The sequence below is a fragment of the Stigmatopora nigra genome, chromosome 15 (assembly GCF_051989575.1).
Source record: "Stigmatopora nigra isolate UIUO_SnigA chromosome 15, RoL_Snig_1.1, whole genome shotgun sequence".
Lineage (NCBI taxonomy): Eukaryota > Metazoa > Chordata > Actinopteri > Syngnathiformes > Syngnathidae > Stigmatopora > Stigmatopora nigra.
In genome coordinates this window covers 6,298,910-6,325,111 of record NC_135522.1, presented here as the reverse complement: position 1 = coordinate 6,325,111, position 26,202 = coordinate 6,298,910, and the positions used below count along the sequence as shown (strand labels likewise).

The 26,202-nt window shown below is 44.1% G+C and overlaps 5 protein-coding genes across 8 annotated transcripts in view; 3 read left to right on the top strand and 2 right to left on the bottom strand.

The window, feature by feature from the left end:
• The first annotated feature begins 104 nt into the window (after positions 1-104).
• On the top strand, positions 105-5,421 carry LOC144209137 (ABI gene family member 3-like). 2 transcript variants are annotated; one of them, XM_077735364.1, is made up of 11 exons: positions 105-654; positions 1,004-1,174; positions 1,247-1,426; positions 1,751-1,803; positions 1,880-1,939; positions 2,015-2,229; positions 2,393-2,518; positions 2,646-2,783; positions 2,866-2,976; positions 3,225-3,317; positions 3,442-5,421. In XM_077735364.1, the coding sequence occupies exons 1-11, from the start codon at positions 301-303 to the stop codon at positions 3,603-3,605; spliced, it is 1,665 nt and encodes a 554-aa protein (XP_077591490.1). In that variant the 5' UTR covers positions 105-300; the 3' UTR covers positions 3,606-5,421. The 2 variants fall into 2 exon arrangements, with proteins under 2 accessions (XP_077591490.1, XP_077591491.1); XM_077735365.1 differs by lacking the exons at positions 2,646-2,783; positions 2,866-2,976.
• On the bottom strand, positions 3,834-5,130 carry ifnphi1 (interferon phi 1). The gene is made up of 5 exons (XM_077734558.1): positions 5,002-5,130; positions 4,839-4,913; positions 4,604-4,763; positions 4,001-4,080; positions 3,834-3,923 (listed from the first exon to the last, which is right to left on the bottom strand). The coding sequence occupies exons 1-5, from the start codon at positions 5,128-5,130 to the stop codon at positions 3,834-3,836; spliced, it is 534 nt and encodes a 177-aa protein (XP_077590684.1).
• A 336-nt stretch (positions 5,422-5,757) lies between the features above and the next one.
• Positions 5,758-8,079, top strand: rdm1 (RAD52 motif containing 1). The gene is made up of 7 exons (XM_077734739.1): positions 5,758-6,002; positions 6,221-6,400; positions 6,465-6,590; positions 6,663-6,822; positions 7,314-7,412; positions 7,481-7,572; positions 7,640-8,079. The coding sequence occupies exons 1-7, from the start codon at positions 5,904-5,906 to the stop codon at positions 7,703-7,705; spliced, it is 822 nt and encodes a 273-aa protein (XP_077590865.1). The 5' UTR covers positions 5,758-5,903; the 3' UTR covers positions 7,706-8,079.
• A 224-nt stretch (positions 8,080-8,303) lies between these two features.
• LOC144208619 (integrin alpha-3-like) lies at positions 8,304-16,159 on the bottom strand (the record flags this gene model as incomplete). The annotated part of the gene is made up of 29 exons (XM_077734557.1): positions 8,304-9,117; positions 9,177-9,302; positions 9,372-9,458; positions 9,623-9,736; positions 9,841-9,975; positions 10,061-10,237; positions 10,374-10,476; positions 10,540-10,617; positions 10,700-10,779; positions 10,850-10,933; positions 11,038-11,188; positions 11,256-11,353; positions 11,441-11,584; positions 11,664-11,800; positions 12,268-12,335; positions 12,399-12,476; positions 12,569-12,702; positions 12,765-12,853; positions 12,925-13,121; positions 13,176-13,332; positions 13,443-13,502; positions 14,053-14,145; positions 14,220-14,326; positions 14,393-14,529; positions 14,906-14,991; positions 15,066-15,193; positions 15,278-15,444; positions 15,959-16,058; positions 16,089-16,159. Coding segments are annotated over 29 exons (3,381 nt in total), but the record flags the coding sequence as incomplete, so codon positions are not given.
• Positions 14,175-26,202, top strand: part of caskin2b (CASK interacting protein 2b) — a 17,342-nt gene continuing 5,314 nt past the window's right edge. The window contains exons 1-11 of one of the 3 annotated variants that reach the window (XM_077735200.1): positions 14,175-14,322; positions 14,858-15,208; positions 17,215-17,515; positions 19,655-19,816; positions 22,933-22,984; positions 24,655-24,752; positions 24,821-24,966; positions 25,030-25,125; positions 25,613-25,743; positions 25,808-25,916; positions 26,086-26,194. In XM_077735200.1, the coding sequence (XP_077591326.1) occupies positions 19,723-19,816; positions 22,933-22,984; positions 24,655-24,752; positions 24,821-24,966; positions 25,030-25,125; positions 25,613-25,743; positions 25,808-25,916; positions 26,086-26,194 (835 nt within the window). In that variant the 5' untranslated portion in view covers positions 14,175-14,322; positions 14,858-15,208; positions 17,215-17,515; positions 19,655-19,722. Of the gene's footprint in view, positions 14,323-14,857; positions 15,209-17,214; positions 17,516-19,654; positions 19,817-22,932; positions 22,985-24,654; positions 24,753-24,820; positions 24,967-25,029; positions 25,126-25,612; positions 25,744-25,807; positions 25,917-26,085; positions 26,195-26,202 lie in introns of those variants that run through there. The other 2 variants (XM_077735197.1, XM_077735198.1) reach the window with 2 other exon arrangements.

The following is a 26,202-nucleotide window of genomic DNA, read 5'->3' as shown; positions in this document are numbered from 1 at the left end:
GGTGCTGGAGCCTATCCCAGCTGACTTTGAGCCAGAGGTGGGGGAACCCTGATTTGGTTAAACAACCATTCATGCTCACACTCGTACCAAGTGGCAATTTAGAGTGTCCAAATAGATCTACCATGCATGTCTTTGGAATATGGGAGGAAACCGGAGTACCCGGAGAAAACCCACACAGGCCTGGGGAGAACATGCAGAGTCCACACAGGTGGAGCGATCTGGATTTGAACCCAGGTCCCCCACTCTGAGGCTGACGTTTTTTGGTTGCAAAATGCTAAAAACTGGCCATCGATTTTGCACATGCGCAGAGTGACCAGCAGTGGGCGTCTAGGTTGCAGCTCACGTGCACGCGCACCATTTGGGGCATCCGCGTGCACAGAGGCAAAGAGGAAGCGTGTGGAGTTCCCAGGCACGCATGCACTAAAAAAAAAAACAGTCGCCGCTGCAGCCAAACATTCGACAGGTGCTTTTGGAACTCATCTTTATCACAGCCATTTCGGTTCGAATTCGAATTGGGGGAAAATGAAGCAAGACAAGTTGCAGGAAGAAGCTCTGAAGATCCTTGACGAGGCTACGGACTGCAGGAAACTTCTTGAGGAAAACTACCAGAACTTCATGAATGTTGCAGACTACTGCTGCAAAAACTATGTAGAGGCAAGTCGAATATTAATATAATATAGACTATTATTACTTGTGCTGTATTATGTGTAGTATTCCTACTTGCATGTATCTATGCATTAGGGCTGCAACGTTAATCACATTAATTACAATTTTTTTTCTTGAATATTTTTGTTAAACCATTTCTAATAATTATGGCCTGTATTGCACTATGATTTTTTTATGAGTTTTGTCAAAAGAAAGAACCAAGCTACTTTGTCCATCGCTTTCTGCCACTTTTACTAACTACCACAGCACATACTCTGACCTTGGCTGGAAGTGAATGGGTTAAGATAATATAACTTTTAATCAAGCAGAGACTACAACAATTATTTTGCATTGGCAGTCGGGACCTGACGCATCCCGAGCATTAGAGGAGACCAAAACGTTTACTGCCCAATCGTTGGCCAGCATCGCTTACCAGATTAGCACGTTAGCTACCAGCATGCTCAGTCTGCTGGACGTGCAGACCGATCAGCTGGGACGCATGGAGTCTGCTGTCAACCTCATCGAGCAGGTGCGTATGACGACGACGGCGTCGTCATTTGGCACGCTGAAAAACGAAATGGCTTCTTTGGTGTCCCAAAAGACGGTGGAGATGCACCGCGAGAAAGTTTCCCGCAGAGAAATCGGCGCCTTCACGGCAGTGAGACGCGTCCCCCGCGGGCCCAAGATTTCACCACCGCCACCAAGATCGCAGCCACGCCCCCTCTACGATCGGCGTCCAATCAGCTATCAGCAACTGGACGACTTGGGCCACGGCGTCAAGGTATGATGTTGTCTTCTACTTCACAGAAACACAAGTCAGCGTCTGCACTATCAGGAAGTGGCCGCGGTCTAACAATGTCACTTCCTACTTGAGTCTGGCGACAAACGCCCGCAACACGTACGTTAAATTGAGCTTCTTTAAATTGGTTTCGAGTCCTTTTTGGATGTATGGCAAGTCATGCACGCACAAACACACACACAGCCGGGCTTTGTTGAGCGTGGGAAGTTTGTTTGTGGCTCTTTTTTTCCATTTGAGACTGAGGCTCCATTGATGCTGCACCCTCACCCCCTTTATTTCCCCCCCTTTGTGCCCCCAACACAACAGCTGAGCGGCAAAGAGCGTGAGGGAACCTTCCGGAAGGCAACCTCGTCCATCAGGTGGCGTTTTGTTTTGGTGGCTGACTATCATGCTTTCTCCTCTTAATTATTATAATTAGTTTTCATTTACCATTAGGTGCAGCAAATCCCCGGCTACTGAAGGCCTCAAGAGCGTTCTAGCGCCTCCCACTGGCGGGTACGCTCATGCACAAACATACACGCAAGTTGCTAATGTGATGAGTGCCATCATGGATGTGGTTGTCTGTTCAAGATCGACTTTTGGGAAACCTGTGGCTCCACCCACCGTCCCTCAGGCTCCAGTTGAAAATCATGTCCTGGCCCCGCCCCTCGAGGAGGTTCCTCCCCCTCCACCTGACTCTCCATCACTTGAGCACCAGATGATACTGGAACCTCTCCTCCCTCCTCTACAGACTCCGCCCACAGACCTTTTTCTACCGCTGACTCCACCCCCATGTCTGGAAACAGGTGATTAACTGATAGAACTTATCTAATAGAAGTTTTTCGCAACAATGGTGGCCATTGTTGTTGTTAATAACAATTCTAATAGCGAGGAATGTGATGATGAAGATGATAAATGAGATGGATGATGTGTACGATGCTGACGATGATGATGATAATCATCCCTTAGTGCTGGAGGAAATCAGCCTCCCACCACCATCCCCTCCTCCCGTTGACCTTGACCACGCCTTTCCTCTGCCATCCAATGAGGACCCAGAGCTGCCGGCCCCGCCCCCAACACCCCAGGAAGTAGACGGTACCTCACATACACACACCTCTCCTATCGTCGGACAGTTCCCGGTGCTGAAAATGTCCCACGATGCATTCAATCTCAAATACAACCCAGCATACATTGCAGCAAAATTGCCTTTTCTTTTCGCCAGCTTCCCTCCCGACCCGAGGGAGCGGCGTGGGTGCGGTCCGGCCCCCCGCCGCTCGCTCCGTGTCGTTGAGGGTCCGCTCGGGCCCCGCCTCCCGCCGCCGCCCGACTCGCTCGCTTTTTCTGCCCGCCGTCCAATCACGTAAGCTTTGGGGATGCGGGTGTGGCCGAGCTCGTCCAGGTGTAACAAGGCCTTCCCGTCTGCCTGCTTTTATGTGTGTCAGTGATGATCCCCCCGCCCCCTACTTACCCCCCGCCGCACGCACCTGCCCACCCTTGGCCTTCGTCCCCTTCCTCGAATCGGCTCAGCCTACCTGCTCGTCTACAGCATCTGGGTGAGATTCAGTTTTTCGGGGTCTTGTTGAGATTTGACTTTTCCTTCATTTCTTAGCATTTTCAAGCATTATTTGAGAGCCCAATTTTGAGGGGTTGTTTTTGGGAGTCACCTTTACTGCATTGCCCAAATTGAATAGCTTGCGAAATACAATAATTACAAAAAAAGCCACTTTGGGATTTTTTTCCGGCATGTATTGGTTAAATCCGCCCATCTTAATCCTTTATGTCATTCATTCTTGTTTGTTAGATCTGGAGCTGCCGACCCTCCCTCCACCTCCGCCACCGCCCCCACCGTTGGATGACCAGGCTGCTCCTGCCCCCCCAAATTACCTGGAGAAAGGTAGTTAGTCTCCTCCTTGTAGTTGATTTTTAATTGAGTACCAACAGTCTGAGTGACTTTTTTGCTTTGAGATCAAATCTCCCAAAATGAGATAGATGACACATGTTGTTTCTCATCTGTCCAGTGGTGGCGCTGTATGACTACGAGGGGGCAAAGCCAGGCGACCTGTCCTTGAGGGCGGGCGACGTCGTATACGTGACCCATCGCCACGACAATGGCTGGTACGAGGGCGTCATGGGCGACCGTCGAGGTTTCTTCCCCAACAATTACGTCCAAAACTGTGACTAGTCCGAGCCCCCCCCCCCCCCATTGAGAAAACGGTTCCTAACTACTTTGCTAACTCCTGCAACACAGAAATCGATAGCCAAATGCCAGTGTAAAAGTTTTATTCTCACAAAAGTTGGAATAAATATTAAATAATGACAATAAATACATACAATCATATAAAATGAATCAAATAAATAAAATCAATCAAATAAATACAGCAGTAGAAAAGACAAGCCAATGGCACCTTCTTCATTGGGCGGAGTTCACCAACAGTTGCAACCGGAACAAGTGCATTTTGGTCTCACTCCGGATCAACTCCCATTGAGTGTTAGTGCCCTCCTGTAAACACACAATCGTATTTTACACTCCATTGGCAGTGGGCGGCTATAGTACAATCCAATGGAAAGAAAACTCACGGTGCCGTTGATAGTCGCGTTGCTCATTCTTGTGTAGTAGCGCTTTACTGCTCGTATCCAACAACAGCCGGTTTCTGTAGCTGGAATCTGAAAAAGTAAAAAAAAAACAGCAGTATTTTAACTAATCTGTAGGTCATCTTTGCTCTATGGCTATGTTAAAAGCAGAGGTTCTAAGGCACAAAGCTAAATTTTGTCTTTTTGTTTGGAAATTTAGACAGTCAGTTTGCTAATGAGTTGTGTCCATTGGTTCGGAAAGACAAAATCAAAGTAAATTACATCAACATAAAACTACCATGTAAGTACAAATATGGAACTCATTTTGCCTGATTTAAAATTATTATATTTTAAGAAAACATTCTAATATTGTTCAACTTCTAAGATATACTAGACTACCCCAATACTCAAATTTAAGTGCTATCATGCAAAGCTGACATAATATTTTGATTTTTTTTAAAATAAAAACTTTTGAGATATATTTGACCACTGCAAGACTCAATGTAAAGTATTAATGAAATTCCGAATTTGGCATTGTAATTAAAAATTGATAATTTTTACTGTCATTTTTTAGTAGCAATGTTTACAGGAATTAAAAAAATGGAAAACTACTTACACATGCATTGAGCTCATCTTTCTGCCTGTGAAGTAGGACCAGAAACTGCTCCAAATTTTTAGCATCCCAGCCAACTTGTGAAGAGTTCACTCCTTGATAAAGATCCAAAATGTGGCCCAAACTGTTTCGGATGAACATCCATTGGCAGACTCCCTGAAAAAATAAAACACACACACATTAAAATCTGCGTTATGCCACACAAAAAAAATAATGCCAAGTGGTTCTTACCGGAGATTTCTCTGCTCGCCAATAAAGTTTTGAAGGGAAGTGTAATGGAAATTCCTCATTTGTGATGGGACCATTCTGCAAAATCATTCCATGAGAAATACAGTCAGAATCAGGACCACTCCCACCCTCAGCATCCCACAGACCCTATGGACGATGTTCTTACCAGAGCTTGCAGCTTCAATATACACTGGTTGTTTAAATCCCTGTATTTTCTTAGCCAATCACAGCCTAAGGTGGGTATAAGTAACCCAAAAAAGATGAGGGCGATCTTTGCACGTCTGATGTCCAGCATGGTGAAGAAAGTTTGTCCAGCATGCCCAACATCTCCTCACTTATACTGTCCCAATGTTCGAAAAAGAAAACCAGCTCAAAAAAATACCCATATTCCCTTTCTAGTTTCACTTTCCATACCTGCATTCACTCCTTTGACTGAGTTCGAGGTGGTTTTAGACTGGCATTGCTGGTATAGAAACCAATATATACTGGAATTATTTTTTTTTTTTCATTTAAGGCATCTAATTTGTGTTTGAGTGCAGGGTGATTTACTGCCACGTTCCAACCCTTCCTGTTCAAATAGATCTAATTTTTAGATGCCTGTGATTGTTGTTTTTGATATGTATTTTAATGAGTTATCTCAACTTAATTTAACATCTAATTAAAGGAAAAACAGGAGAGATTTTTTAATCTTGTTTTTCCTTTTTGGGGTTTAAGTGCACGTCCAAGTGAAAATGATGTCATAAAATGAAAAACAAATGCGTAGGAAGTGATTTTGTCACTATTGTTATTGAGCTCTCCAGAGGGAAGTCCCTTCACTTTTGATTTGTACGTCACTCAATTCAAACCAAGTCACGTGACGCGAAATCCCCAGAATCCGTGTCGTCATCCTCTTATTTCATTGGCCAGTATATGAAGCCCAGCCTTTTCCCGGAATCGCGGAAAATGTGCTCTCTGCGAGCGTACTTGAGTTTTTGACGGCATACAACAAATGATAAAAAATACATATATATATAGAATAGTAACATAATGGGATTCCGGGCGTTGAAGAAAAATGTTGTTTAATTGCTAATGGAGGTGGATCTGCTGGACTTTTTGGTTCCTTTGGAGTACAACAAGACTTTGTTTGTGTGTAACATTAGGCAGGAATTCACTGAGGCACAAGTACATGTAAGTATACACGCTAACAATTTAATCGCAGTGTGTAGTCATGTATATATTTGAATTTACTATCGAGTTTTTGTCTACATAGTGTGTGAACTTGACGGCGAAAAATGACAGAAAATCATCCGTTGATCTAATCCATATGAACTATTTGACCAGGCATTGATGTAATGATGCTTATACTGCATGAAGAGGTTCATTAAACATGTACATATGTTTCATAGGAGCACTTGTCCACAGTCTTTTCGGCTTTCGGCCCAGTCTACCTGATCAAGGTGAACCCTAATGCCCCATTTTACCCGCCCGGTTTCAACGGGATGATCAAGTTCTACTCGGTAAAACACGCCTGCAAAGCTCAGCACAACACCGATGGACGCTGTCTTTTCCAGGACACGCCTCTCAAGGTACTCCCACGCAACTTGTATTCTCCTTTTGGTAAGTTCACTAAAGTATCCTTTGTGTGCTCAGGTGAAGCTGAGCACTAAGAAGACCCCACATTTCCTATCTGGCAGCAGACCTCTGAGCTTTGGCCGTTGTGTGGACTTGGCCAATCACTGCTTGGGGTTCAACGGGTGGACATCTGACATTATTGATGTAATTTTAATGACCGCTTTGTGTGTTTTGAGCGTATCATGTGACCTGAGGTTTTTGCTACGCAATCTGCAGCTGAAGGAGCTTCCCACCGAGGATGAGGAGGATGAAGAAGAAGCGGGTGAGAGTGGGCGTGTGCGTGTCAGGCTAGGCTGCGTGGTCCAGATCTCCTTTCCACGTCATGGTGTGACCACTCGAGGAGCCGCATCGGTGGACCATGTCTACACGAGCACTGGTTAGTTGTCATCACTCTTCATTAAAGTAAAAAGTATAAAGTTACAAAGTAAAGTAAAAAGGAATGTGAGTTCAATTCCAATCTCTGCAATCCTCAAATTGTTTGAGCTAATGAAAATGATAAATATAACTTCCAATTTATACATTTCAGAAGTCACTGTGGTCTAGTGGCAAATGCATTGCTCAGAACTTGAGATGGTGAAGTCCAAATCAAGGATGAGTTACATTCCCGCTCTTTGCAATTCTCAAATTTTTTATTAAGATTAATAAATATTAAAATGTAATAGAAAAAAAAGATAGAGGGGCTGTAAAACGCGAAAAACAAATAAGAGTGGACACCGCTACTGCCACTGGCTTTTGCCCAAAAAAAAATACGATGATCGTCTATCGAAATAGATGTCGACCATCGGTGAGTTTTCCATTATTCAATCAATTGTGACAGCGCAAGTCCAAACCGGTCATACAAGAGACTAGCAGTTGGTGTCTCCACAGGTCCGGAGTCGATGATTGAGAAGCGCAGATTCCTTCATAAGTTGGTTAAAGACAAAGCTGCAGTGCAAGCTTTCTCCACGGTGGTGCTGGTTCTTCTGGGTAAGCCGGTACCACACGTTTCAGGTTGCCATGACGATATCCTCCTAGCTGATGCATGTGTCCGTCAGGTGAAGGCAAGGTGATGGTAGAACTGCGACGCTCACCTGAACATCTCTTCTCCGAGGAACCACAAGGAATCGTGCAGGTCTGCGAGGACCAGGTGAGTTTTCCTGCTTGTTCTCTGACCATCGATTGGTACTGATTTTTTTTTATTGTCACTGTACAAGGCCCTGGCACAGGTTGAGGAGGATGACCTTTGGCTGGATGAAGATCTCGACTTGTCCGTGTGGTAGATGCTGGAGATGGACTGGTGCTTCAACAACTCACAAAAAGAAAGGTTCAGCTTCATCAGACATATTTCATTACTTATTGGCTGCCATTGACAGTAATAGACAAACCAGCTCTCTTTTTAATTTGAACATGCAGTATCTTTTGGTATAATACCACTCACACACATCAATAACATTCCTACTTGTATATAACCATTTCCCATAGACTGGGAAATGTTATTTTATCTTCTTAAATGACATTACATGTGCTAAAAACTGAATTCACTTGGGTTAACTTTCTTTGTATGACTTCCATTGATGTCAATGGTAGCCAGTGACTAAAAATCTTTGTTTTTATTTTTTTATTTTCTTAAAAAAAATAAAAGGGGAAAAGCTAATATTCAGTTTTTCTTTATTTGTTGCAAAAAGAAACTAACTTAAAACAGGGGGGAAAACTCAAATTCAACTCTTAGCATTACTTTAAAAAATAATTATAAAAAATAAATAAACTAAAAATTATATACTTTTAAATGAAGAGTTTTTATATTTTTAAACAAAGAAAAAAGACCAATGTCTCTATTTTGGGATTTTAGTCAAATATTGATATTCTTTTGGATTTGTTTTTATTGGTCATTTTAATCAACAAACAACTTTGACACCACAAAGTTTACAAAAACTAGCAATAACAATTTCAGACTCATTGCATAGCTTAACGTTAGCAACCAGACAGTTACAAGTTCTACAAAACGCACAATTCATATACAAAACATTTAGACTAAAAGATTGTCATTTTTCAATGTCAACCAATACATGTACACAATCATTCAAGCACATCTCAGTTGGGAAGTGTTGCTTACTTACTGTCTTTATGGGTACCCCAAACTAAAATTGCTACTCTTTTATTTGTTGATTGATCAGAATTAAATACGGTTCTAGAAATATATATGCATCAATCCTCAGAAATATCCTTAAATCTCAGGCCTGATAAAATAGAATAATTGTAGTTTTAAAATTGATACTTATGGTCATTCAGGGTTATGGTAAAATATAAATTTGGTAAGTATTTATATGCATTGAGCCTTATTTCAATTTTTGTCTGTGTTTATCAGTAACATTCATTGCGGATACATGGATGCCTGTACATACCAAGTAGTAGTAACCCAGCAGTAGTATTTCAGTTTGTATTCGTAAGAACCAGGAACTTCCCCATAACCATCTACAGTAGGTGACCCCCCCCTTGACTAGAGAGTCCCAAATTGGCATGGCGTTTCCATCACACATCCGTTCACAGCAACCCACGTGCGCCAGGGTCTAGGTTTACTTGGCGTTTCAGCTAAGACGGCATCTTGGGAGGCGTGACGGTCCTCTGCTGCCACCAGACGACCCTGGTACTGCGCCGGTGCTCCACACGCTCTCCCACGTCTAAAGAAGCCGCACTGTGAGACATAAAACAGAAAGTTAGTGAGACACAAACAAGACACCCTAAAAAAATTACCTTCCATAACAGGACACAAATGAGAGCCAATAAAGCCAGGCCAGCCAGGACAGCCATCACCAATATCCAAAAGGAGATCCTGCTTCCAATGTGACCCTTCAAGTCAGGATAAACTTGTACCTCCAGCTGTCAATGACCACAGTCATTTGTTAGTCTTTCTCGTGTCAGCAATCAAAACCATAATGCGAGCAGCACCTGAGCACTGGGGGCCTCCAAAGCGATGGCGCCCAGTCTGAGAGTGGCCCAACCTCGTATTAGTACGCCCGTGGCATCCATATAGTGCTAACATAGGAAAATATAGACATTACTAGGGTGGTCGACCCAGGTCAACCCTATTTCTCCAAAATGTCATTGGAATTTTTCTAGTATACCACATTTAAGGTCCACTAATTAGGCATATGATGTCTACCAAAAACGTCATAATGATGATTGTGGAAGAGAAGAACCTCTAACATGGTGGCTTTCCACAGTCGTGCACGTAGTGTCAGGCTTGCGCTCGTCTTCACATGTGATAGCTGACACACAAAGCGGACACACTTGGCACCGCCGTTCACACAGTCCTACAACAACAACACATGCAAAAAACAACAACACATAATGACTTACATTTCTAATTATCATATCTCATATATGAAGTTAAACTAGTATTTTTCTGTGGCCCTACCAAGATGTAAGATCTATCGTTGCGAGCCTGCAAGTGACGAACAAGCGAACTGAGTCCCGTCCCCCCGACCGTCCTCACTTCATCTTCCCGGGACGGGCTTCGCCGCGTCCTTCCCATGTTCCCCTCTCGGGACAGCTGTTGAGCAACATCCATAACGTGCGTGTGATTATCACATTACATCAAGTCCGAATTTGAACTTATGGCATTGGTAATTTTCGACCTTCAGCCTGAGAGGGTTGACCACGTCACCCGGTGGAAGACATTGCGCATCAGTTGTTCCGTTTAGTGAAATCTCCGTCAAATAAAGTAGCCGCTTCCCATTAGCCAGCTCGCTTGGCCAATCGAAAGTCAACTCCAGGTTGTCTTGGCGATCAAGCTGCTTTCCGCCCAAGTGCACCTACCAGAAGGGTCCAAACAAGTTCTGTTCTGACAACATGAGAACCAAAAGACACAGTAGACTTTCTACTTTCACCAGAATGCCCAAAACAATTTCCCTAATAATCATCAGTAGAACAAGCCAGCCTTGGACTGACCTTTAAGGTGAAGATAAGTAGAGGACCCACATCCTCTGTGGTGCTCATGGCCGACTCTCCCAGCACGTCACCGCTGTAGGGAACGAAGCCTGGTTGATGTGTCCTGCAACCAGCGAGAATAGGGTCATGTAGGGACAGGTTCCCCAACCTCATCCACCATACTCACAACGTGAGTAAAATATCTGCCGAGTAGTTGACGGCCAGGGACAGAGAGACCGGAAGCAGCTCCTCTTGCTCACTGAGCCTGGAAACGGCACATAATGTAATTCACAAACAGACTTCATCAAATATTAATTTTTTGGGTTTAAGAGAGGGGTATGTCATACGTGGACATCTGGAGCAGTGTCTCCACCTGGCGAGTATCCCATCTGATTTTTGAAGGCTCATATATTAGCCACACTTCAACCTGGAAGAAAGACAGAAATTAGTGCCCTTAAAGCAGTGTAGAAAAAGTGAGAGAGAAGTACATTTCATACCGTCTGATTGCTTTTGAATGGATTCCCCAGCTCACACAGAACCGTGGAGCCTTCCACAGAACACTGGACTTCCTGGACACCACCCTAAAAAAAGTCAAGTCAAGTTCAGGTCAGGTCAAGTCCAAGTTTCATCAATCAAGGTGTAGCTCTCCTAACAATGTTAAGGTCCAGTGACTCATTGAACAGACCTTAGTCCGGACTCCTGAGTAGACCAACACAGGTGGGAAGGCAACCATGAGAGTTGCCAGGTGAGCATCTTCTCCAGTGTTGCTGACCTTCACCTGTAGAAGTAGCCTCTCAGTTCCACCTTCATAGAACCATACTTGGCGGCCAGACTGCCTGGAAGAGGATGGCCCATTACCAGAGGTCCTCTCAGCCCACGGGGAATGGTACTTTTCAGATTTACCTGGTCAGAGGCTTCTGCCTAGCATCAGTGAATTGGGCGGCCATTTGCAGGTTACTGTGGCAACGATTATCGAAACCACATGCCTTCTGGATGTGGACCTGGAGACCCAATGCAACATTTCTTGTCTGTCTTTCCCTTTTTCATGCCAACTAATTGTAGTTACTGAAAATCCACCACGCACAAACCTGGGTCTTGATGGGTTTTGATGTTTGGCCCATCACGGGGAAGGCTGTCAGATCTTGGATGGGGTCTCTTTTTTCTGGGATCGTCTGTTTCAAGGATGCGTTCAGTGAGAACACCAATGCCTCCACCTGATTCTGGACTGGGGTCTAAGGCAAAGTCCCTAGCAAATGGTTAATGCCTTGGAAGTGACCCACCCCCTTTCCGCCAGGTCTGCGGTAGTCTCACCACCAGTCCCACGCTGAGAGTTCTGCAGCGACGTCGTGGAACCAGCAAGGAGCTCGAGTATATGTTCTGGCCATTGTTTCGGAAACGTAGGCGGGGCTTCAGGCTGCCAACGTCAGCAGCCACTGTGAACTGGACAGCTGGCAGATGCGCCAACGGTGACGAGATGTTGTCAGCAACACCCACGTTTACACAATTGTGGATCTTGACTGACAAATCCTCCAAATTGGGAATTTTTAAGGGAATTGTCTGCTTACACTCTGAATTAATTCAATTTGTAAGTCAAAGAGCCAGTCTAGAGTGAGTCCCTGTTTGTGTAATAGCTATTGTGACCTTGATTCCTATTGGTCCAATTAGCAAAACAAGGTCATATAGCCCCTTGTTGTATTTATTTCACACACGAGACACAGCAAGGACACGCAAAGACATTCTGTTGTCGTGCGTGTTGACGTCATGTTTGATAAATTGTCACCTTTTAATTTGCAGTTTCAGCCTGTCGATCAATTGTCTGAGCCAATGACTTTAAAGCAAAGGGGATTCTGTTGATGACGCATCTCTATTTCGACATTATGTGCATGCTAATGTGTGTGTTTTGTATCCAACTCACTGATATTGTCTTGCTGATGTGTCTCCTGGTTGCGCCATGTGTACCAGAAACACACCTCCACCTCAATACTGGCACACACCACCACACAGTTAATATGTACTTAGCATGTTACCAAAATATAGTAGTCTCACCAAAAGTCACAAGCGTTGGGGTCCACCATATTTGGAGATACACGGATGGTTTTGTTGAGCTCTATAATCGGACGAGACCTGGATCCACAATTAGCCCAAGTAATGATTGCCTGATTTTATGTCGCTGTTTATGAGTGGAAAGTGCCTGAATTAAAAATGAGCATCTTTGCCTGAGCAGGACGACAGCATCATCCAGAGAGCCAACCAGAAGGTCTGGAATTGTGTTGCCATCCACGTCCACTCCCCCCGATAAAGAGAACCCTAATGTGGAAAAGTGGGGAGACAAACTGCTACCACTGATGACCTGCGAGTGGAGACAAAGTGCATTTAGGCTCTTTAGGCTGTGCTTATGTGTGTGTACAGTACCTGGCTGGGTTCTATGGCAAGACCACCGCTGCTCCCATGCCAGATCATCACACTTCCAGTTCCGCGGAATGGGGCACCCACCGCAAAATCTGCATGACAGCTTTGCAGTCAAATCCCATAATCATGAGATCACAATACCTCACTTGTAGCCCCCCCTCACCCTGAAAGCCGTCCCCATCAAGGTCCCCGACGTGTGTGACGGCCATCCCAAATGCCGATGCCGGTGGCCCCCTCAGCACCGAAGTGGGCCTTGACCCAAAATGCCCCCATGCGTTTACATACACGTAAACGGCCCCGCCCGCTTCATCCTGGCCCTGCTGGAAGTAAAACGGGGCGCCAACCAGCAGGTCACACCACCTGTGGGAGCGCTCAGTCAGATATTGTAACACTTAAGGGCGTAGCCTCACTCACCCGTCGCCATTCAGGTCAGCAGCAGCTACGGCATTTCCAAAGTACGAGCCCGTCTGCTCTCCTCGGAGTGTCTGCCGGATAGACAGCCCGCCATCTCTGTCTTTGACCGCCAATATCACAGAACCGCGAGCATCCTCCTTAGTGTCCTTCGGGGCACCTGTTTTAGTGAGCAATTCCACTTTTACCACATATACTACTACTACTTGCTCCAACTTTTACCAAACGTCCATGTTCAAATGATTGATAAAACACAAAAAAAGTCTTCACCTGCCACTATGGTGACGTCATCCCGAGAAAGAAGACCTGCAGCTTGAGTGACTGAGTATCCTGCACGCAACCACAACATCATTTAGCCAATCACCTCCAACACAAACATCATTTTAAAAGGGTTTGTTAGTAGTTTCAAGCTTCTAGAATATTGCCAAAAGCAAAATTTGCTTACACCTGTTAAAAATGCATTTCTAACTACCAGTAATGTCAATATACTATATTTTCTCACATATTGGCCTCCTCCATGTATACGCCGTACCCTTAAAATTGCCATAAAATAGTTGAATTTGACAATTTCTCTCGTTTAAGCCGCTTGTGATTGCCTCAAAGGTACAAGTGATTTTTTTTCATGCTTTATGCAAGATAAAGTTAATTTTCTTCCTTGAATTTCATTCATAGACATCAAAATAAATTTGATTTAGCCTTTTATCTGTTAATCTTTTTTCTATTTGGAAATAATTGACTGTATCAGCCGCATTGTCTTAGCACTTCCAATCCATTTCAATTCAGTTCAAATTGCCTGAATCTCTATTGGCCTTGATGGTAATGAATATATAGCAATTAGTGGAGCTGTTTACTGGAAGTTTCCCATAGCTTGTTTTCTGACCTAAGTATATGTTTCTTCGCTGCAGGTTTGGGAAGGAACTTCTCCTAGTGTCGAAAAGAATGTGAGGATTGCTCCATGTCACGTGGACGTTTCCTACAATGGAGCCAAAAAATGAGAAGAATCATACAAAGAAGCAAAAACACATCTAAAGACTGCAAAGGATGCACCTTGCCATTGGTAACTTCCTGGTGACCCGATGACGATGTCGTGACGAAAAATGGCTGCGGACATGCCCGAGTTACACATGACCTCGCCGCTCACGTCTCCCAGGTGACTACTCGCACACGCAAGACGGTAAGTGGGAGGGTCTTGTAAGCATTACGCTGTCGGTGTGGCGTACCTGCACACCTGCTCGGTAGCCCGCCAATGGTCGTCAGCGTCATCGTAGTGCTGGTCGCTACTGCGCAGATAGCAGCGACCGATCATTTGTCGGAGTTTGGATGCGCCGTAAATCTTCACAAAGCGATGACCGCAGGCCTGAAGGAACAATTACAAATCAAAACATTGATCGAAGGCCCTCGTCTCCAATGCTGGAGAATATCTTATTGTCCAGAAATTTGTGATTTACATACTGCCACCTGTATCGATAACATCAATCTGTTAAATAGCAATCCAATGAAATCGATAGAATCGGAAAACATTGATAGAATTGCCAAAAATGTCAATAATGACTGTTTTTGATTGATTTAAGTCAACTTTCATTGTCTTTAAGGCTCGAAAAAATTTAAAGCAATTTCAATGGCAGCAAATGAGTTGACATTAAATGGCTGGAAAAACTAAACATTTTTCTCTCGTCTCTTGTCAGAAAATTTGATTGGCTGGCGGCTCATCTGTTAATGAATGGAAGTTTTACCAAGACACGCCCCCCGAGAGCTCCCTGACTGGCCACCGACACGCCCAGCCACATGTCTTCAACCAGGTCCTCAGACGGGTCCAAGTCTGAAATGCAGTATTGATGAGAGGAAAGGGTGTGGCCTGCATCTGCTGGGCGTGGCTTCTCCCGTTCACCTTACCTGGCTTGATGAGCGACAGCCTCACGCAATCCGATCTGTCAGAAGTGATTGGGCAGCTGTACACGCCCCCCGTTCGATTGGCTGGAACACCGGGCTCCGCCTTCTCCCTGGGAGCACCGACCAATAGGCTTTGGCCAGTACAGGTAACGACACACAAAATGAATGTGAAGTTTATGTGTGTTTGAAACGATGAAAGGTCAGAGGGTACTCACAGGTGGGTGTGGGACTTGAGGTCCAAATGCAAAGCAACCGAGAGTCCAAAGAAACTCCCATTTGTTCCCATTTTGATGAGCGGGAATTTTGTATCGACGTTGTACGCCGCACACGTCAACATGCAAGCGCTCAGCAGCACACACTTGGCCATGGACACACAAAACATCTTGAAAAGACCAGCACACAAGCAACTTTTTAAGGCGCTACAAGATGAATCATCAAACTTATTAAGACATATTTGGAGAAAATGTTGACCTCAAAATTGTCCAAACCTTTTTTCATTGACACTTTATACCATACATATTTTTTTTGATTGAAGAAAAAGTAAACATTATTTCTTTTTTAAATTACAATTAAAAAACAGTACATTTTTGATATTGATTGAATTTAATTTCTATTAAAAAATTGTCATAGAAATAATTGTTAGATTATGACACTCATTGGTAGCAACCCTTAGTTATGAACTATGCACACTTAATATTCCTTAATATTACAAATGCATCACTTGTAACTTGTAGTGATCGTGTTACGATACCGTTGACGGCCAAAGACGACCAATCAAATTAGCTGAGAGGCTCTTACTGTGATCATTTGATAATTTATATGGATTAAATATCTGATTCAGCCTTTGAATATCAACATTTCGAGGATTAAAAAAAATCAAAACATAAAAAACCTACCTGTTGAGATGAAAGCATCCCCAGACAGGTCGTAGGCTGGATCCCCCTCCCACACACTTTCTGGCAAACGTCTGTCGTCCAGTCAGTCTCCAACTGACTGTCGTCCTCCTCCTCGTCCTTTTCCTCTTACTCCCTCCTCTTTCTCATTCTTATTCTCCAGCCGAGGCACTCACAAATGAAATCATGTCTGCACGCCCGCCCACACGCGCACAAATGGATTCAGGAGGTTCACTGGGGCGAGGGCACCTTCATTGTTGTCTTTTATTGTGCCTGCGTGTAGTGACATTACACAATGGGCCTTTTCTTATCTTCTTACCTTTTGGGATTGAGACTTTTCACTTTTTTCCCTTTATCATCATCAATACTAAATAAGGACCAGGCAACATAAATGACATCTTCGCGTCAACAAAATTTGACAACTGGTTGTCTTGCTAAATAGAAAAAGGGGCGTGGTCCTTGAAGGTCACACAGAGGTCATTGTAAGGCTCAAAGCATTTGGTCCCAGAAGGTGTGGAAGGGGGGACAGCTGTGACCCCACTCTGATCATTAAAAATAGTGAATGATTGGACTTTGTTACATGTGGAAAAGACACTAGTGGGCAATAATAACCTGGAGGAAACAAAAAATATCATTTTTTCTTCTTTAGGCCAGAATACTGTGCTACTATGTAGCAAGCTACACTGGACTTGCACTCAATTTAAAAAATAAAATAGACTTAGTACTGCAGCATTACAACATTTCATTTACTAAGATATATTTATTGCCTATATATTTAGCTGAGATGTTCCAGTAGCCTCACGACCTTTCTCGTAAATGAATTGATGAAATATATAAATATACTTTTGTGCTGCTGCCATCTAGTGATCAGCACTAGTTTTTTTTAGCTCAAGAATTTATGCAATGAAAAGAATTAAGATTTGCACTGAAAATGAACAGTTTTTACATTGACCATGCAGTAACATTTGGCTAAAATATTCCACAGAGGGGACGCAGTGGGTGCAAGTTTTTGTTCCAACTTATCCAGCACAGACAGTTTAATCAATGATGTTTCTTCTGAAAACTAGCACCAAAAGGCATCCAACTGATTACACTTTTCAATTACCATTTGGAAAGAAAACCTGCACCCACCACAGCCCCCGAGCCCTAGTTTGGACACCACCGCCTTTGCAACAATTCTGACTCATTTGTTAGGCGCTTGAATGATAATTCAGGACCATGATGATGACAATCCCTAAACTTCCCTTTTATTTTGAAAGGCTCGACTCTCCATCGGATATTTCTCTTGTGCGTCTGTGCGCACTTAACGCCAGTCTCGCCAAAGCGAGCGAGAATGCCAGCGGCAGCGTCGGTGGCGGCTGCAGCAAGAAGAAGAAGACGAGCAAGTGGCAATCGGGCTTCCCAAAAGTTATCAAACACGCTGAAAATAACATCCACATCGGCGCAGGAGTGAAATCTGCAAGTTTACCAGCGAAAGAGACCGCGATCGATCGATACTTTCAGGCCGGGAATGTCGCCTCGCGGCTGGGACTTTTGAGGCAATCACAAGCGGCGGAAAAGGTACGGACAACCAAAACTTTTTTTCCTCATGCTTTAAGACACATTTATACACAAGTTTCGAACATCCCCTTCTAAAATGTTGCCGTGCCCACCCTGACATGTCCACTAAAGACTACGATCCCCCACCCCCTACCTTCTCCAACCCCCCCACAACCCTCCCTATCCCCCCTCTCGTGAACTCTACTTGCAAATCATCTTGACAGAATCACGTCAAACACCAGAAACAAGTCGTTTTCAGAGACTAAATCGCGACTTAAAAGCCCCCCAAAAAGAACGCCAAAGATTGATTGAACTATAGTGTGGGCCAGCGGGCCAAAAGTGTTGTGCGGGTGCCGAATTCCCCTTGGAAGTGTTGACATTGCTAAAGAATGTGCAGCTTGTGATGGAAGCTCAAGTGGAACGTTTCCAACATCTTCACGTCTTTTTCTTTTTTTCTTTTCTTCCCCCCTCTATGCGACTGTCTGAGGATCTCCATTGCGGGGTAAAAGTGGGACAACGTTGACGTGTGCACTTGCGGGTGACGCTTCGGATCGGTTCGGCTCAGTTCGGCTCCACTCGGGTCGGCTCGGGTCTTATGTAACGCAGCGTCCCCAAACAAATGCATGTTGACACCAAAACTTTGACTTTTTTTTCTTTCCTGTCTCAGCTGGACTTCAGTCAGAATGAAAAGTGTCAAAAAACAAAGTAGGGCTGCCACGATTAATCGCCAATGAATGATCTGCTATTTTGATTACCGACATTGTTCTATTACAATGTCTAGACAAGACTTGCTGTAACATGCCTATTTTTACATTCGATGCACCACCAAGTTGGCTTATTACTACTCATAATGTCGAAATAATTTAATAACCATGTTTATTCCAGTATAACGCACACCTGTGTATAACGCATACCCATAATTTGTCACTACAAATTGGTATAAACATTTTTTCTCCAGTTTCAGGTCGCCATGACAACATTTATTCGTAACATATATGGAAACAAACTACTACCAATATCAATTCTCAAATTGAATTAACAATTTTAAAAGCTTGGTCTAATTCATCACCATAACATGTTTTAAAAATTCAAAGTCTGACTCATCGTCATCATCATCAGATTCACCAAACAATTGATACCATTCTTGAGCAAAGATAGCACTAACTGGGCGGACTCGTTTCCCTTTGAGTAACTTTTTTATTTGAATTTTTACCCTTATAAATCTGCCAAAGGCAATTTGGAAAGGACTGGCTTTTGTCATAGAATGTAGATTACCGCCATCTGGCGTGCAAAGACCTGTTTTACGTCTCCCATTATACACAATGGCTGCAGAGGGGACTTGTTCACTGGCGGAGGGCAGCTTTTCACTGGGATTCGTGTATAACACCCACTCGAACTTTTGGAACCAAATTTTGTGCGTTTTAAAAATAGATCAACAAATGTCCACTGTTCTCATTGTTTTAATCTTATTTCTTAGATTCACCCCTTAGCTGTTTTGGTACAATTGACAGGGATAGACCACTATCCCCCCATCATTAAAGCTGAAAGATAATCATTCCATGCTAAATTCAAAATACGGTTGTCCTGATTGCATATTTTTGCATGCAAATCGAGTCCAAGTATGAACCAAGTGTGTAGATCTGCCATTACCCAATTGCGATTTGGTGCCTCACCAATGGCAGCCTATGAGTTAATAGTGCACATGTTAAAAACCATTTTTTACCCAATTCCGGTCCCCTGAAATTGATGTTAATGGTTCTGTTTTCAATAACATGACCAAATCTCCGACATAAAAAAACAAAAAAGAATAGGTGTTCTGTTTCATTTTGACATTCATTAAAAATACACATTAAAAATAGCATCATTCATTTGTATTGTTATCTTGGCCAAGGTCATAGGGTGCCGGAGCCTATCTCAGCTGACTTTGTGCAAAAGGTGGACTACCCCCTAAACTGATGATCTTTTTAAGCAATCTAAATAATTTCCTCCAACAATGCACGGTTAAGTAACAATCTAGTCAAATAGATCTAAACACAAAACATTGATCAATATCTTTAAACTGCGCCTTTTTTGTTGGAAAGAATGTCTTTCTTTCAAATGTTTGAAATACTTCCGGAATCTGATTTTGCTGTTGTTTTTCTGTGCGTCCTTCAATATCAGCGGCGAGATCCCACGCCATGCGGCGCTGAGACGGCGGCGGCGTGCTCGTGCGCTCTGACGTTAGCACCATGGGGAAGGAGCAGGACCTCCTGCAGGCCGTGAAGAGCGGCGACCTGTCATCCACCCACAAACTTCTGGCCAAGCTGAAGAGTGGAAGGAACAGTAAGTGCAAAATTAATGCCGTTAGCATGACTGGGGGTTCGAACACGTGGCTCTGGGGTCAATTGATTTTTGGGCTTTTTATTATTGTGATCATCGCTCATGTTGTAACATGGCGCCAGAAGAGCAAATGTTTCCGAGTGCAATTAAAATGAAGTTCAGGTGAGGGTGTTCCCGACAAATGGAGCCGGACCACCCACCCACGACGCTAATTCCTTAATCCTGGCCTGGCGCCATCTGGGAGCCGTGGGGGGCTCAAAGAGCAGTCGCCGTCAATGGCTTCCAGTGTCTGACTTTGTGAAATTGCATTCAAATTTCCATGATTATGTGCAAAAACCATGCCAGTCTTAATAAATTAGACGTCGATTGCAGCCAATGAGATTCTCTTTTAAATGATTGAAGCCTTTAGAACAGCAGATAATGTGTTGAAGTGCTTTCTTGGGTCGCTTCTTCTTCAGTGGTTATACTTATGGCAAAGTAACTGTGCGGGCAATGTAAAAAGGCAACTCTGGGTCACATACGTGTTTCTGATTGGACGTCAGAGCCCAGTCTTTCTATCTCCGGCTGCCGGGAAGCTTGGAAAAGCCCGTTGGGGTGTCGAGAGACGCGTCAGAACTCGTCTCCTGTCTTTGACTTGCATTCTTTCTACCTTACCTGATAGGGAAAACTAGGTTTCATTCACCCTAAGATGGTGCATCTGCCAAGAATAAAACCCAAACATTTTCAACTTTGCTTCCTTTTTGTGGCAATTGCCACCTCTTTTTTTGGACTTCTTGAAGCCACGCTGGACTAAGGATGACATTGACTGGATATGAAAGACTTTGTGGTCCCATAGCGCGTGGCTCCGCTCTTGCCCGGTCGGCGCCTCGGGTGTCTCTGCCGTCACAAGACCGCCGTCGCGCTTTGTCGCATCTCTCATCGCTTTCAAGGCTTTCTGATTACGCGCGGATGCTGGCGAGATTTCGTTTGGAACTTTGTGGAAATTTCGAGCTGAAAGCTGTGCACTCCTTTATGCTAACTTGGAACCAACAAGAAACACAGTCACCTTAAATCAATGTGCTGTTGGCATGCTCGGAACCTAGAGGCAACCCGGGCACCATTAAGTCTGCATTTAATTCATTTAAAATCAGGTTTCTGAAATTGATGGATAGCGGCCTGTGTTATATATCTTACCAAATTTCAAGATAAATTCACCAGTTGAACTTTAATTTAGTGTCCACAAGAAGAATGACAACTTGACGGAGCTTTGGCCTGTTGAAAACTGGATGAAAAAGATGTGTCAGGAGGTAGAAAGTTGAATGAAGTTCACCAGTTGGCGTGTGCATGTGTTTTGTGCATGAGCAAACATCGGCGGGCCAGTGCGACATTCCGCAATGCTGCCGTGCATTGACGAGATTCGGGTTCTAGACTCATTCTCGGCCCTTCTTGCTTTCCAAATGCTCAACGTGGAACAAAAGATGAAGACCATCGAGGTTCCCAAAGGTTTCTCCTTGAAGGCGGGAACAACAAGGGTTGAATCTGCAAGTAGTAGCATCGAGGCTATCGGTACTTCACCGGATGCCGCTGGAGTTTCTCGTAAGCGTCCTTGTGACGACACCAGACAAATCAAAGCGGGAAGTGCTATCAGATGGGTGGCTTCCGCTTCACGGGAACAATGGCGACGGTACAGGAAGGGAAGGTTGGGGTTCCGGAGAGGCCATCGCGGCCAGACCTGGCACGTGATTTCCTCACATGAGAACATAAGGGCCCTGGCGGCGTAATCAGTGCAAACGGAACTCCACTCAACATCCTTTGGATAACTCTCCATGAACAAAGTTGAAAGGGTTACGGGCCCAAGTGGTTTCTGCTCAATTGCAGAACACCCATGGACAATTTTCCCATTGGCCTCCATTAACATTGATGGAAACATCAAATCATTTTTTTATTATATCTGAGATAACTGGCTTAACAGACATGGGATCTACTTTTAGAACCCCTGGTGGGAGGTCTCAAAACCTCACTTGCTTTGTTCTTGTCCTTTTGAGGAATGACACCAACTAAAATTGCTTCTCCTCCATTATTTGTGGATGGACCACAATGCATTTTGGTATTATACGATTGCAGCCCACCCCCCAAAGTCCAAATTTATTGGACATTTTTTGTAGTCAATGGTAGCCAAAAAAGTTAAGTCTGAAAACATGCATTTGAATAGCAGGAAGATTGTTGATATGTCTCCTTCGTTTCAATGTTGTAAGTGGTCATATGCCACATTTACTATGTGGTCAGTGTAAAAACAGTTCATTTTTCTCTCCTTTTTGGTTGCACATTTTTTGGGGAAAACCCGCAACCTCTCAACTTTATACACCTGGCTCGCATTTTATTCACTTTGCTAAAATGGATGTCTTAGGTGTGAAGGAGTTTGATCCGCCACCGAGCGCAGACGTGTAATGATAGCGTAAAGATCCCAGTGTGGCGCTAATTTTAGTCCTCCGCATTCTTGTGGCCCAAACGTTTCTTTTCTTGCTAGCAGAAAAACGTGGATATCGGCTGCTGGCCTTCATCTCCAAACTTAACCTTCAAAATAAAAGCCAGGTTCGGCCTTGCGTATCCAAAGAAAGTCGGGGATTGAATTGCACTCAAAGGATCCTCCATGATTGTGATGATAATGAGGAAGGGGAAGTGAGAGCGGGCTGCGGATGTTTGGGCTTCGTTAGGAAAAACGGGTCATCGTTATCAAAGCGCCGCGACGTCACCGTAGGGAAACGCGCTCGCGTTTTCATTCTGTCTGTGCATTAGTTAGGCGTTTCATCGTTTTCTTTGCATGCGTGTTTCTGCCTGGGAATTATATGGGAAAAATCTCCCATCCCATAATATGGGCCGTTTTGCATCACAAAAAATGTGGTAGAAATAAAAAAAAGATTGAAACAGATATAAAGGAAGAGAAGGGGATTAGTGTCTTTCTAAAGTCAGATACTCTGTCTTTATTCTCAGAATGTCATAATTCTGAGATTTAAAACTGAATTCTGAGATTATAGTCAAAGTTTAATCTCAATTTTTTTTCTTCAGTGGTGCATGATTTGTTTTCTTGTTTTTCCATTTTAAATTCCACAAGTTTAACTTTAGTCTTTTTCTTCTTTCAGAACTTTTAGGATCTACCAAGAGGCTCAATGTCAACTACCAGGACTTAGATGGGTAAAGACACGCCTACACCTGTCCTCTCATTCACTGCTATTGATGTCCAATCCATTTCGGTCAGTCAATGGCAGCCAATACCAAGCATTGGGAAGATTGTCCATAATTTTATAGATTTTAGATTAAATTCAAGACTAATTACTATGAAGAGGCTCAAAAGATTGGGGCAAACTTTAAATCAAGAAAGTGTCTAGTCAAAATATGAATCAGAATTTTTATTTGACCATTTATTTTGGAAAATGAAGTTGACGCAATTCTTTCTCGAAAACCATTGGCTGCCATTGATGCCGATACATGTTGACGAAGGATAAAGGGGGACTAGAAGACTAAAATGGCCCCCCCCCCCCCTTAGATGTGGTGACGGAGACGCATTCCTAAAGCTTCTCCATGACTACGCGTCAACACGTAGCCCCCCTCAACCCTTTTAACCCTCCTCACCACAGTCCAATCACCTGCCGATTTACCTGGAGGGGCGGGGCCTGATGAAAGTGTGTCAGCCACTGTTTGCTGGGGGGGGGGGGTCAACAACGGCCCGTCCCTCTTCCACCGTCACGTAGCAAGCGGGATTTTCACAGATGATTGATTGCGAGCGGGCCGTGACATTACTGGCGCTTTCGCCCGCGGCCGTCTTTGCTAGCGGGACCGAGTGAATGGCGGTAGTGGCGTTACGCAACGCCGCCTTTTGTCCCGTCGGGTCACGTGTCCTCGGTACACGCGCGTTAGGACACGTTAACAGAGCTTCACGCATGATGCGATCATCAAGAAACGCAATATAGCGTAATAAGTAAGTCAAAGGGCTGAGTGATGGGTGGCGATAAGCGGTAAAAGGACGTGTAGACTAGTGAATACAAAACGCCCACACACCTGGTGACTTGGTCTGGGCGGATCTCTGCTTCCTTGCTCAGATGTCAAAATAAGATCAACCAATTAGTTACCGTTGACGCCACTACAAATCTAATCCATTCTGATTGACAGAGGCTGGCCATTATATGAATGTCTACTTGAATAAGTGACAAATCTGCTGATGAATCAGTTAGGATATTTTTATTTTTTAAACAAAAGCACAATTGTGATTTGAAAATCACTAAAATGAAGTCACTGAAGTAGTGTCGTTTCTGTCTAAAAAAATATTTGCAAATAACTTTTTGGGGTATAAAATTCATAGTTTATGCTTGCAGTGTATATTCCCATCTAAAATGCCAAGTAATGTAACTTTAAATAATACAATTGTTAAATGAGCCGAATACCTCACTTGCCCAATTAAAATATAATCTAATGCAGGGCTCGGGAGCCATATATGGCTCTTTCCATTGGTGCATATGGCTCTCCACTAACCTGAGAGATAAAATATGCAAATCACTAGTGAGTTAACTGAGTCCTGAATGCACCAATCGTAGCGACACTGGCGTTGACCTACCTCTAGCACCACTTTAATCCTAATTTAGTTTTTCATTAGTCTTCCGCAAGCATAATCTCATTGATACTGATTGATTAGCAACAGCATAACAATGTTGTTGCTATCAAGGTTCCTGACCCCTGATCTAATGTATATAAAATATAAAAAGGATTAATGAACTAGAAAAAGGCACTTGCCTGCACTTGTGAACACATGTGAATTGGAATTAAGTTTTTTTGTAGTAAACGCCGTCTGTTTGTTTTCACCCTGACAGTTTCTCGGCACTCCACCACGCCGCTCTGACGGGCAGCGCGGAATTACTGGCGGCGCTGCTGGAGGCGCAAGCTGCGGTGGATGTCAAGGACAGCAACGGTAAGCTCTCGTCGTGCCTTTTTTTAGCGGTCCCGGTGGTCACTGGCCTGCATCCCATTGGCCCACAGGAATGCGCCCGTTGCACTACGCGGCGTGGCAGGGAAAATCTGAGTCGGTGCTGCTACTTCTGCGTTCGGGCGCATCTGTCAACGGCGTCTCGCTGGATGGACACATTCCTCTGCACCTGGCCGCCCAGTATGGACACTACCAAGTGGTGAGTGAGCAGCTGCCAGGGATGGCCAAAGGGCGCCACCTCAACTCTTTCTCTGGCTTTCAGTCAGAGATGCTCTTGCAGCACCAGTCCAACCCGTGTCTCGTCAACAAGGCCAAGAAGACGCCGCTTGACCTCGCCTGCGAGTTTGGACGCGCTAAGGTCAGCAAATCATGTCAAGAGATATGAGTTGATTTTTATTTATTTATATAAGGATGCAGAAATTAGAAAATGTAGTTGGATTTTTTGTTGTTGTTGTTCCTGTTTTTCTCTTTGAATAGATTAGAATACAGTTTCATTTAAAATAGTTGAATACCTCAAATATAATTTTTGAAATGATAAAACACAAAATATAACAAATACACAATGAATAACTTCATTAAAAAATCTGTGTATTAATGTTCTTTAATTAATGTTATTAATCATGTTTCTTTTTATTGATTTACCGGCCCACAGATTCACATAAAATCTTTAAGTAAATTATATGCAGACTCACATATAAATAATGAATCACAAGTCCTTTTTGGGATGCAGTTTAAAAGCTCTACACAGAGGATAAAGAATATATGACTGCCTATTTTGAGTTAATTTTAATATAGAGGGTGAATGTCCATGTCTTAACATTAATTGTAAATGTGTCCTGTTGCAGGTGGCTCAGCTGCTATTGAGTAGCAACATGGTGGTGGCGCTATTGGAAGGCGAGCGCAAGGAGCCCAGCGACTCGGCGTTCACCACGCCGTTGCACCTGGCCGCCCGCAACGGCCACAAGGACGTCATCGGGTAAGGCCTGCCACTTTACGCGCCCTCATGTGTAAAGTCCAAACACCGACGCTTGCACTTGCAGGCTGCTGCTCAAGGCGGGCATCGACATCAACGCAACCACCAAGTCGGGCACCGCCCTTCACGAGGCCGCGCTCTACGGGAAGACCGAGGTGGTGCGGCTTCTGCTGGATGTGAGTTTGCGTGCTAACTTGGCTATCGGCTAGCGCTGTGTCGTTTTCGCTCATCTTCGTGTTCCCTTTCAAGTTAAGACGTTGGGCTCCAGGCGGGCTGACCCACTTTTCCGCCGCTTCAAACGCGCCTCACAACTCTTTGTGTGTGTCTCTGTATGTGTGTGTGTAGACCGGGGTAGATGTGAACATCAGAAACACGTACAACCAAACGGCGCTGGACATCGTCAACCAATTCACGACATCACACGCAAGCAGAGACATCAAGCAACTGCTTAGAGGTTTGTCT

Excerpts from the sequence above, each read along its gene's own strand:
- rdm1 (XM_077734739.1), top strand. The coding sequence starts at position 5,904 with ATGGAGGTGGATCTGCTGGACTTTTTGGTTCCTTTGGAGTACAACAAG. Across the intron at positions 6,401-6,464 it reads TCCAGGACACGCCTCTCAAG|GTGAAGCTGAGCACTAAGAA; the intron begins GTACTCCCACGC and ends TTGTGTGCTCAG. Across the intron at positions 7,413-7,480 it reads GGTGGTGCTGGTTCTTCTGG|GTGAAGGCAAGGTGATGGTA; the intron begins GTAAGCCGGTAC and ends TGTGTCCGTCAG.
- ifnphi1 (XM_077734558.1), bottom strand. The coding sequence starts at position 5,130 with ATGCTGGACATCAGACGTGCAAAGATCGCCCTCATCTTTTTTGGGTTA. Across the intron at positions 4,081-4,603 it reads GCTCAATGCATGTGTAAGTA|CTACAGAAACCGGCTGTTGT; the intron begins GTTTTCCATTTT and ends TTCAGATTCCAG. Across the intron at positions 3,924-4,000 it reads ACGCGACTATCAACGGCACC|GAGGGCACTAACACTCAATG; the intron begins GTGAGTTTTCTT and ends GTGTGTTTACAG.
- LOC144209137 (XM_077735364.1), top strand. The coding sequence starts at position 301 with ATGCGCAGAGTGACCAGCAGTGGGCGTCTAGGTTGCAGCTCACGTGCA. Across the intron at positions 1,175-1,246 it reads CTGTCAACCTCATCGAGCAG|ACGGTGGAGATGCACCGCGA; the intron begins GTGCGTATGACG and ends GTGTCCCAAAAG. Across the intron at positions 1,427-1,750 it reads ACTTGGGCCACGGCGTCAAG|CTGAGCGGCAAAGAGCGTGA; the intron begins GTATGATGTTGT and ends CCAACACAACAG.